The sequence below is a fragment of the Talpa europaea genome (assembly GCF_964194135.1).
Source record: "Talpa europaea genome assembly, chromosome: 9".
In the NCBI taxonomy this organism is placed as follows: domain Eukaryota; kingdom Metazoa; phylum Chordata; class Mammalia; order Eulipotyphla; family Talpidae; genus Talpa; species Talpa europaea.
In genome coordinates, this window is record NC_140076.1 from 85,287,179 (window position 1) to 85,299,340 (window position 12,162).

General features: G+C 48.1%; 1 protein-coding gene across 1 annotated transcript in view; it reads left to right on the forward strand.

Moving 5' to 3' along the window:
• Window positions 1–10,632, forward strand: part of ADRA1B (adrenoceptor alpha 1B) — a gene marked incomplete at its 3' end in the record, with an annotated part of 51,698 nt that extends 41,066 nt beyond the window's left edge. The window contains exon 2 of the mRNA XM_084241932.1: window positions 10,025–10,632. Coding sequence (XP_084098058.1) covers window positions 10,025–10,632 — 608 coding nt within the window. The remainder of the gene's footprint in view (window positions 1–10,024) is intronic.
• Between the last annotated feature and the right edge of the window lie 1,530 nt (window positions 10,633–12,162).

A 12,162-nucleotide genomic window follows, 5' to 3' on the forward strand; every position in this document is an offset into this window, starting at 1 on the left:
GTTGTGTTATTTCTATTAGTATTAGTTTTCATGTAACATACATGGACTGAGGGCAGGTCACGTGTCAGGTACTGTGCTAGGCCCTGGGGAAAGAAAGAGAAAAGAACAGACAACAACTGTCTTTTCTAGAAGTTCACTGCTAATCAGAGGAGATGAGGCATAGCCTTAAGCGGCTGTAATTCAAGGTAGAAAGTGATACATGCCATGTTTTAGGTTCAGATAAAGAGCTTTGACAATACAGCAGAGGGATTGTCCCCAGTTGAGAGAAAAGTGCCTGGTGCTCAAGGAAATTAATAGAAGCTTCTTTCTCTTATTATTTAACAATGAGGAAGAACCTGTGCTGCAGAGTTGAATGTTAATCCTAGCTCTGCCAATTTATTAGACTTGTGAGTTTGTTAATCTCCTAGACCTTGGTTTCCTCATCTGTAAAATGAGATACAGTAGTGGGAGGGCAGCTGGGGGCATGGCTTGAGCCAAGGTTTGTGAACTTATTCCCTAGTAATTCGTTCCTAGTTCTCGTTCCTAGTTCATTGGAAACAGTGGCTCTGCTGATTATCACTGTTTTGAGCATTTGCTTTGAAACTCAATATGGGACTGTTGGCCCCAAATATATTTGTGGGACAATTTTATGATTTCAATCCAGGGTTAAGTGGCAAAGGAAAATGGAAAAACCTCAAAGGGAATTTCCAAATTGAAAGGAAACCTCCTTTACAAAGCTGGTGCTGAAAGAATTAGCAACTATTTCAATTTTTCAAGTTCTTATTGTGCCAGGCTGTTTCAGCTGGGGAGACAGGGCTTGGCCCTAGGTGTAGGCAAATGTTCCTAACAAGACGCACACGGGAAAGGAGTCCCCTCTACTGACAAGCTGATCAAAACAGTTTTCCCACCTTCCAACTCCCTGCAGGTCATTGACTGATGTTTATGAAAAATGTTACATCATTTATATTCTGAGAGTCCCTGTCTGGGCCCAGGGAGATGTTGCCCTCTGACCCCTCAAGAACCCCAACCCAATCCCTGATGCTTTAAGTGTTGCTGCCTCCCTGCAATCTCCGAGCCCACTTACTGGTCTTTCCTTCAACCAGTTTAATGAAGGCCTATGGATATAGGAATTCATGAGGAATTAAACGAGCCCTTCTTTCTGTCCCACAGTTAGGGGTGAAGGGCAGGAGGGCACATCAGGAGCTAACAGTGGAGGCTACAAGGTTTAATAAGAGCTCTCATTTCAAAGCTCTCTCACTTTGCCCAAATCTGGGCCCTGCCACCTGCCGGTCAAACTTAACGTGTCCTAGTCTGAAAGTAGGGAGAACCCCACTCAGCTCAGAGAGCTGTTATGGGGGTTCAATGAAATAGATCATAAGAAAGTTGGCTGACATAACAATGACCTAATAAACAAGGTATCTTTGGGGGAGTTATTTTCTTAATAATATTCATTGGCTTTTGCCCAATTACTAAAGTCATTCATGTTTATGGAGAATATTCTGGAAAACACCGAAAAGCACAGACAAGGGAAATTCACCCCTCATTCTACCACCTGAGGATAAACACCATTGATGTTTCCTTATTTCCTTCCCTGGGCTACCTTCCAGCCCTCTGTGCACATCAGCAGAGGTGCCTTGTTCCCCAAGAGCTGTGTTATTGGAGAGATGAGAGCTTCTGCCAGAGGCTGCCTGGGTCTAATCCTAACACTGTCACCTCCAGCGATGCCCCTCTGCTCCCTTGAGTGTCTGTAACCCCCAGCAGGCTCAGGCAGGCTGGACCAGGGAGTGGGAATGGCGCGCCCTAGAGTTGTGCAGGAGGCTGTCCCAGGATGAGTGATGGCAGAGGAGTAACTGGATAAGGATGGTTCCATATTGGCCCTGTGGCTGGCCCAGAACAAGAGCTTCAACTTATGAAATAGTGGGGACTAGCACACAGACACCAGTGATTTTGGTTTTGTTTCTATATTTTTCTTTACTGAGGTAATATTGCTTGACAGTGCTATTTGTGAGCTAGGAGTGTAGTTTCACACTTCCCTAGATGAAAGTTTCTACACCATGCCCACCATCAAAGCACCCACATCCTTCACCCTAGGCCATTGGGCCCCATCCCCCTTTGCTCCTCTTCCCACCTTCCCTCCCACTCTAATAGCCTCAATTCTGCAGTCATATCTCTGGGGTTTGTTTTGGTTCAGTTTTGTCACTTTCTTTGTATGTTTGTTTCTCTGTATTCCAAATATGAGTGAAGTCATCAAGTATTTGTCTTTCTCCTTCTGGGTTATTTCACTTAGCACCATCCCCTCCATTTCCATCCATCGTGTCACAGTAGCAAGAGTTCACCTTTTTTATAACTGAGTAGTGTTCCATTGTGTATACAAAACACATTTTCTTTATCTGCTGCTCTGTCCATAGGCATGTAGGTTGTTTCCAAAGCTTGGCTATTGTCAACAGTGCTGCAGTGAACATAGGAGTGCATATATCCCTTAGAATTAGTGATTTTGGGGCCTCCCCGGTGGCACAGCGGTTGAGCCTTGGGCTGTGAAGCTGCCCACAGCCTCTGCAGCACCGGTTTGATCCCCAGCTGCCTGGTGAGGGTCCCACATGGCGCGCAGACCTCTCCTGCCGCCCGCTGCTCCCCTCAGCAGTGTACTTCGTCAGTCTGCCTGTTCTGTTCCCCACTCTGGCTCTGGTGAATCCTCTCACCCTCCTGCGCTTCTGACTGTACCCAGTGCTTGTATAAATAAATAAATCTTTTTTTAAAAATCACATTTGGAAAAAAAAATTAGTGATTTTGTATTCTTCGATGCCTGTGGTTTTGGAGGGGTAAGGGAGAGGGGTGGGTCCCAGAGGATCGAGACCTTGTTTCCACTGTCAGATTTGTCCACAGGCATCTTAAGAGTGATGTCCAGTCAAGAAATGGTTCTCCCTGGGTTGATCCTGCTCAACACTGGCATTCATCCTTGTGCATCATGATCCCTCTACCTGGCACTCCTTGAGGGACAGACAGGTACCAGAGACATGGGTAGAAACTGCTGCTCACCCTCCATCCCTCCTGGTCAAGCTCCATTGGCTACCAGGTGCCCAACCAAGCACACAGCTTCCAGCCCTTCCATACAGGCTGCCTTATTTGATCTGTTTCAACAGCCTCTTAAGAGGCTGCCAAGAGTATCCAAGAGATCCAGGGGTCTTAGGCCTGGATTCCACCCCCCGCCACCTGCTGAGCATATACCACCGACTAATGACTTTTGATCAAGAGCAGACTGCACCTTGGTTTACTGCTCTTTGCAGATCAGAGGTTGTGGCCGCCCCATGAGGAGCAAGTCTATCAGCACCGTCTTCCAACATCATGTGCTCCCTGGTATCTCCATATCATATTTTTTAGCAATTAAGTATTTTTTGACTAAGGTGCTTATCATGTTTTTCTAAACATAGTGTTATTGCACATTTAATAGACAACATTAGTGTGGAAACATAATTTTTACCTGCACTGGGAAACTAAAAAATTCCTATAAATAGCTCTGACATAGTAGCTGCCTGATTGTGGTGGCCTGGGCTCCACAACAATGGCTCCCAGTGTGCCCGTCCTATGAGGGCCTCTATAGAGAGTCTGGGTGTGGAGCAGGACCATCAGGTTTGGGTAAAGTACACTCTACAGAAAGGATCCCGGTCATTAAGTGACATGACTAAGTCTTCTTGCTGGAATTCACCACGGGGTTGGGTGAAGGCAGGTAGCCTGACATGACAACAACAGGCAACATCCGAGGCATGTACTCGGTCCATCGGACAGTCGCTGAACAAATACTTATGAGCACCTATACGGGTTAGGGCGTGCTCGTGAGAAAGGTGTTCCCTGTCCCTCGTCTTCTGACCCTTTAGATACCTCTCTATTCAGGACCAGCAAGCTTTCCACGCCCCTCACCCTGCTCATCTCCCCTTGGGCAAAGGAGAGAGCAGGCCTCAGGGCCCCACTGTCAGAGCCATCCAGAGGTACTCAGACCTTACTTTTCTCTATCAGGACGTTCTATTTATAGCCAATATGAGGTCTTAAAATAGAAAGCTTCCTTTTAAAAAAAATTTAGTTGAGATACCAAAAGTGAGTTGATTTCCAGAAAAGCACTAAGTTACTTTGTGGTCAGATGGTAAAATAATGGGGACGTAGGAAGCATTAGTCATGAGATGGAGGTGAAGGGGAGTGGCAGTCAACCCCTTGGGGACTGCAGACCCCTTCAGCCCATCATGGCTGTCAGGGATCCTCCCTGAGAAAACATGTGGCTGCCGCATACAATTTCAACAGGTTCAAGAAACACCTGGAGTCCATCGTTGGGCCCATGCTGGAAAGAGCAGTAAGCTGAGACTGGGAGCACCGGGGATCTCACCTTCTCCCTCTTCCCCATCTTTGTTGCAGCAAGACCTGCTGGAACAGCAGCGCTCCAGGAGCAACAGGAGAATCTGAGGAGTCAAAATAGCTGCGCTTGTGAGAGGGGTTGACATGCCAGGCACATACCTCACCTGAGCGCCTATCAACCAGAGAACTGCCACCATTCCCATTTTCCAGGAGCTCAGATGGCTTCTCCAAGCTCATGCAGCTGGGAAGGCACGATCAGGATTCGAACCAGGCCGCAGAGCAGGTCCCTAACTTCTAAACTCCCTGCCTAGATAAACATTTATGGAATCAAACAAATGACAATCTAACAGGGTCTGGCAGTCACTCTGTCCTTCACAAGCTGCGCAACCTTGAGCTTCTCCTAAGGAAGGTGGTTTCCCAGTCCTGGCAGAGCAGCCCTAGAGTGTGAGGTCACATCCTGAGCAAGAGCAGTGGAGCCAGGCAGGGGGACACGGACTGGGAGTTAGTGGCCTCTTCAGAAATCTCTGCTCAGCCGCAACTTCCTGCAGAAAGCGCATGCCTTCTAGGAACCACATTTTTTCTGGCAGCTCAGTCCTGCCCCCCAAGGTCTGTTTGGGTGCCTAGAGAAAGAGATCACAGTCCCCAATCTTCCTTCATTCCAAAGAGGCTCAGCACCTTCTCTAATTAACTGCCGTTTCTTGGCTCCCATCAGAGCAGGGAGTGTAGCAAACAGGGCCCTGCTGTGCTGCTGGACACTGGTGGGTAGAGAGAGTCCAAATATGTGAGGAATCCCAGCTGGCCCAGGTTGGGTCCCTGACCTACACTGCCCCCCGGTGGTGGGTCTGGAGAAGCAGGTATGCTCTTGAAGTCTGGACAAAGTTTCTAACCTCTGGCTTCAGGGAGACTGAATTTCAAGGCTCTAGAGGGCCCAGATCAAACCACTCAACTGAAGGGGAGAAACTAAGGCCCAGAAAAGGAAAGCAACTTGACCAAAACGATACAGCAGGCTTTCAAACATAGATCTGTGTTCAGAATTTCAACCCTATCAGTGATTTACAAGAATAATGATGATTATTTGGTTAATTGGTATTAATGCCAATTGGGACATGCACCTGGTATACAACGTGCCAAGAAGGTTTGTACAGATTTTATCTTGCTTGATTTCATGGTAATCCAGAGGTACACTACTCTTATTAGGTTGATGGGGAAACTGAGGCCAAGGCAGGGTGGTTTGCCCAAGGTCACATGGCTGCAAGTGAGATAGACAGGATTTATGTCCAAGAGACTGATTCTAACAGAAAGGGACTTTCTGCCACTAGTCACCGAGGGTCTGCACAGGGTGGATCAGCCTAGCTGGGGTCCTCAGGACAAAATAAAGTAGGATGCAAACTAGCAAGAGGGTAGCAGCACCAGCTTCCAGACACGCAAGGATTACACTGCACCAACCCAAAGCAGTGGAGGGGGGAAATATCACAGTTCAAAAGGGAGCTGAGCTGGTGTCCATGCTCCAGTGTGGAAATGAATCAGTGAGTCCTCCTGGGGGGCATGTATGCTCCGAGGCACCCAAACATGCATAAAGCAAAGTGCAGGAGGCTTTTCACTTCTGCAGCTCACAACAACCAAAAATTGGAAATCACCCATGTGGCTAGCACCAGGAAAGGATTAAATAGACCACTCTATGTCCAGATGGTAGGATACAGTGTCGCGAAGGGGTCAAGGTTTTATATACCCGCACCTCAGATATATCCCACCCTCTAGACCCCATAATAAAGTGAAACTGCCATAGGGAAAGTCACACGAATTGTTTGGTTTTCCAGTGCATATAAAGTTATGTCTACACTATACTGTGGTCTATTAAGTGTAGTAGAAGAGGCAGATTAAATGTGATGCGGAGCAGGAAAACAACACCAATAGAACTTGCAGGATGCAAGGATGCCACACATCTTCAATTTTTAAAAACACAGTATCTGAGAAGGACAACATATATATTCTAGGTGTATATACTGTATATTCTACATGAAAAATGCAATCTGGGGCACGGTTTGTGTATGACTCCATTAAAAAAAATCTAAAAGAAAAGGATTAAAAACAAAATTGTTAACTTTGGTCCCTCTTCTTGAAGAGGATTTTCACTATATTTTATGGATTATTTTGGTTCTGATGAGCATGAGCTATTAGCATCAGTGCTGCTGTATGTCCTTTCAGGGAGCCCATCTCGGGCTGCATCCAGGTGAGTGATGTGCTACCTCCTTTACAGTGGGCTTGGCCAGCACAATTACAAGTTTGTTTTCAGCAAGCATGCCCATGGGCTTCCCCATGGGGCCCTTCAGACTGAGTGGCCAAAACAAGGTCATCCCTGTGGACAGAGACAAGTCTCCAGGACATAGGCACCATTTGCATTTCAGCTGGACCTTCCTGGCATTTTCATCCAAAGGACTGCCCATAAGGGAAGCACAAACCTCAAATGCAGCCCTGTCACAAATCTGACCACCACGCGGCACACTCATGCTGCTCTCCTGTCACAAACCACAGTTGGTCACCCATTCCCACATGGCCCCAGAGTTGAGCAAAGGCCATGTACTTAGAGTTAGCACTTATTTCCTCTTTCCAAATTTAACTCCTCTCTGGCTAGTCCTACTCCTGAAGCCCAGCCACCAGCACTGGGTTGCCAAACAGAGAAGGAGGAAGCTCCCAGGACAACAGGGTTCTCCTCAAATAACCAAGAAGATGAAGTGTGCGGTCAAACCTAGGAATTCTTAAGGCAGCTGTGCCACCACATGTGGGATAGTCAGCCATTCTCTGGGTGTCAGTGTCTCCACCTGAAAATTAAGGAGGCTGGACTTTGTGATTGTGAAAATCCCTCCCATGCAGACAGCATCCTAGAAGCTCTTGTTCTTCCTTCAACTAGAGGACCCAAACAACCAGGTCCTTGGAAAGCTCACAGTCTAACAGAAGAGAGAAAACAGGAATAGCAAAATGACTGTACTGCAGAAGTGCCAGGGTTCAGGACATGATTTGAAGTCACAAAATGTTCTGTATCATATTATCCCATTTTTTTTAAACATTTATTTATTTATTTATACAAGCACTGGGTATAGTTAGAAGCGCGGGAGGGTGAGAGAATTCACCAGAGCCAGAGCAGGGAGCAGAAGAGGCAGACTGATGAAGTACACTGCTGAGGGGAGCAGCGGGCGGCAGGAAAGGTCTTTATGCCATGTGGGACCCTTGTCTGCGACCGGGGATCAAACCAGCAATGCAGAGGCTGCGGGCAGCTTTGCAGCCTGGTGCTCAACCGCTGCGCCACCAGGGGAGGCCCCATATTATCCCATTTTTAAAAGTGTAAAATGTGTAGATAAATCAGAAAAAAGGGGTCTGAAAGTATATGCATCCAATTGTGACTCCTCAGCATTGTGAATCTGTGTGCTTTTTAAATATATTTTTACTTTTTAATGTTTTCTCACTTTCCACAAAGGGAATTATTAATAGCATTTAAAAAAACATATTTTGTATTCAACCATATATTGTCTAACATGTTTTGTGACTTGGGCAGGTCACTGAGCCTCTCTAGGTCTCAGTTGCCTTACATTTAAAATAGAAAAAAATTTTTGAGGTAACATTGGTTTACAACACTCTAAATGATTCAGAGGTACAGGGTCAAACCTCTTCAGGTACACTTTACCATATCACACCCACTACTAAGGCCCCCATAATCCTCTACCATAGTTTATTGTGCCCCCTCCACACTTTGCTCTCTATCCTTCCTTTCCCCCTCCCACTCTGGTAGCCTCAATTCTATAGTCAGATTTCTAGGTTTTGCTGTTGATTAGTTTTATCTGACCCTTTGTTTTGTTTCTCTATATTTCACATATAAGTGAAACCATTTGCTATCTCTCTTTCTCCTTCCTATTTATTTTACTTAGCATTTTCTCACCCAGTTCCATCCATGTTGTCACATATGGCAAAAGTTTATCTTTTATAGTTGCATAGTATTCCATTGTGTATATAGCCCATATCTTTTTCATCCATCTGTCATTGGGTGCTTAGGTTTTTCCATTACTTGACTATTGTAAGTAGTGTTGCAGAGAACAAAGGAGTGCTTATTTCCCTTTGAATTAGTGTTTTTCCATTCTTTGGTAAATACCTAGAAGTGGGACTGCTGAATCATATGGCAAGTCTATTTTTAATATTTTGAGAAACCTCCATATAGCTTTCCAGATGGTCTAGACCAATCTACATTCCCCCAATAGTGTGCGAGGATTTTTTTTCTAAAACAAATAGTTTTTAACTTCATATTAGCTTAAAATGGTTTTGGACTGAAAATTCTGAGGGATGAGGCAATCAAGTTTCTTGATACATAACACCTCATGACCCATTGGTCTCTGCCAGGCCTCTCTCATATTATTGATGCACATCCTTTTATTCCCAGGCCCCACTCCCATTGCCATCTGTCTCCACCCTCAGACAACTCTTCTATATTTGACATGTATGTGAAAGTGTTTTGGAAAATGTACATACATGGTTGTTTGGTCTGCTGCTTAAATAGTGTTATGTTATAAATCTCATTCTCGTTCCTATTTTTTTTCATGATTTATTTAAGATCTTTTCACATTGCTATGAGGACATGTTGTCCAAGCCTCTAAATGCTACATAATCTCCATTCAGTGCCTGTAACCCACTCTGCCTCTCCATGATCCCCAGTAAGAGACACCTAGGTTTTCTCCAAATCCCTGACACTATAACACTGCCCTGAGCATGCTCACATATGTCTCCTTATAGACCTGGGTGAAAATTGTTTGACCTGTACCCTGAAGCAGAATCCCTGGGCCAGGCAAAGTGTGTAAGTTGAATTGGACCAAGGGATGCAATCTTCTCCAGAATGTCTGCCTACACTTGGCACTACCTAACCTTCTCTTTTTTGCCAGTGTAACAGAGATATTTCTCTGTGCCTTTCATTTCATCTATTTCACTGCCTAGTTAGTATTTTTGAGCATCTTGTCGTATGCTCATCATCCCTCCCACCCCACCCCCATTTCCTGTTTGGTAAATTGCCTTTTCCTTTTCTTTCCCCAGACTTCCAGTCTTTTTCTTGTTGATTTGCAGGAGCTCCACACATATTCTAAAAGCCAGTCTCCTGGCTATCTTAGACATTGAAAACATCTCTTCTGGCTCTTATCTCCTGGTTTATCTTTTTGAATTGTTGTCATTTTTCTTCACCTCTAGGTCAAGAAAAGTCCTTTACATTGTCTCCTTTTACTTTTCAAGTTTACCTTCCTCATGTCTTTAATAATCTCATATTTACCACAGAAATAATCGGCGTCTTCTTCCTGGCGTTTGGGGACGGATAAAATAATACAGACAAAGCGCCCAGCGCAGTGACTAACCCAAAAGAGGCGTGCACTCGTAGGTGACGACTGCTATCACTTGGGTAGAAAGTGGTGAGCGTTGCCCCAGGAAATCTATACAGGCTCTCAGATCCTGTTCAGATGGTGCAGGGAAAGTTACAGGTTGGCCCTAAACATGAATGCAGGGGTCCTTCCTGTCGAGCAGAAAGGCGAGCGAGCCTGGGCAAAGGCCCGGTGGCCAGAAAGGCTTCAGTGGTCCTTGTTAAGGCGGAGCAGCCGGGAGAGGTTTGACTACTCACAAACTGCTGTCTGTCTTTCTGCCCGTGCCCACCCCACCCCACCCCACCCCTGCCCCCCTGCAGGCTCCCTGTTCTCCACCCTGAAGCCCCCCGACGCCGTGTTCAAGGTGGTGTTCTGGCTGGGTTACTTCAACAGCTGCCTCAACCCCATCATCTACCCGTGCTCCAGCAAGGAGTTCAAGCGCGCCTTCCTGCGCATCCTGGGGTGCCAGTGCCGCGGCCGCAGGCGCCGTCGCCGCCGGCGCCGCCTGGGGGGCTGCGCCTACACCTACCGGCCGTGGACGCGCGGCGGCTCGCTGGAGCGCTCGCAGTCGCGCAAGGACTCGCTGGACGACAACGGCAGCTGCATGAGCGGCAGCCAGCGGACCCTGCCCTCCGCCTCGCCCAGCCCGGGCTACCTGGGCCGCGGGGCGCCGCCGCCGGTCGAGCTGTGCGCCTTCCCGGAGTGGAGAGCGCCCGGCGCGCTCCTGAGCCTGCCCGCGCCCGAGCCCCCCGGCCGGCGCGGCCGCCACGACTCGGGCCCGCTCTTCACCTTCCAGCTCCTGGCCGACCCCGAGAGCCCGGGCACCGACGGCGGCGCCGGCCACGGGGACTGCGAGGCGGCGGCCGACGTGGCCAACGGGCAGCCGGGCTTCAAAAGCAACATGCCCCTGGCGCCCGGGCACTTGTAGGGCCCCCAGCGCGCCGGCCTGACCCGGGGAGGAAATCCACGTGGGGGGAGGGCGGGAGGGGCGCGGCGGCGCCCGCGGGGCGCGGGCCTCGAGGGATGGGGGGCGGGGGGCGGGGAGAGGGGCAGCTGCTTTTCTGGCAGGGGCATGGGTGCCAGGTACAGCGCAGAGAGCTGGGCCGAGCATGCTGAGAGCCTGGGGCACCCGCCCGGCCGGGGTTTCCGTCTCTCTCTCTGTACATAGCTACACGAGTTCCTCTGTACTTGTATTTAACCGTGGGTACACGTGCGTGTGTCTGTGCGGTGTACGTGTGTGCTGCATGTGCGCGTGTGTGGGCAGAGCGAGTGCGCGTCCGGGGGGCCGTGGGCGGGCTTGGTCCCGGGACTTCGGACCTCTCCAGCTCCTCCAGAGACTTCTCTAACCGGTGGCACTTTGGGCGGGGCTGGAAACCGAATCGGACATTAAAGGTCACTTCTCCTGTGCGGCTTGTAGTCATTTGTGAACTGAGCGGGAGGTGGATCTTGCGCTGCCTTCTCTTTCCACTTCAGCAGTTTCTCTTCGCAGTAGTCCTGCTGGACCCCCATTTCTGACTTGGCTTTTACTGCCCTCCAGGGCTGAACAAATCTTATCCAGGGGCTGAAAGTAATCTAGACTTGTGTAAATCCTGCTTGACTGTCACTGACCCAACTGCCAGAGGCTAAGGCAGTGTCTGGCCTGACCCAGACCTCCTAGGACCCCAATCTTAACTGAGACTTCAGGCCTCAAAGGGGCCTGTCACCTGAGAGAGGGTGGGACTGGGGGGGGGGAGGGGCAGCAGGTGAAGGAAATTGGACCTCTACATCTCTAGGCCAAATGGCTCCATTGTTTGCAGGTGTCCAGGGGACCTGAAAAAGAAATGCAGACTGCAGAATGTTGTGGATAAGATACGGATCCATGCGTCTATGCAGCACACATGGGCACGAGAAGTCCCCTAAGCTCTGCCAACTGGTCAGCCTGCTGGGAAAGCAGCACTGAGGAAAAGCTCGCAGACAGGTGCCACATACCTGGGAGAAGGTAACATCTGATCCAGTCTCAGTCCAGCTGCCTTTTTATTATGTAACCTGAAAAGGTATACCCCATTTCACCTCTTCCTCTTGTTAGGTTCCCATCTCTGTTATGACAGGATTGATTCTAAAGTCATTTCTGCCTTTAAAAACCTATTTGCTCAAAGAATAAATAATGGGGAACAAGACAGGGAGCATTTTTCTTCCCTGAAATTCAAAACAAAGTATGAGAGGACCACCCCTACCTCTAGCCTTTTCTAGTTTTGCTTTTTCTAAGTTGAGCTTCATAATTTTACAAATGGCAAGAGTACCTCCCAATAATATTAGTACATCAGTCAATTATTCTTGGTCATTTATTCTATAGGTGACTGAAATAGAAAATGCTAAAGAGGGGAAGGACAGTTATCCATATAGCTGAATGGAGTGTGGGTATCAGGTACAGCTGGATCCAGGAACTTAAACAATATTGTCAACTCATTCACAGGCTCTC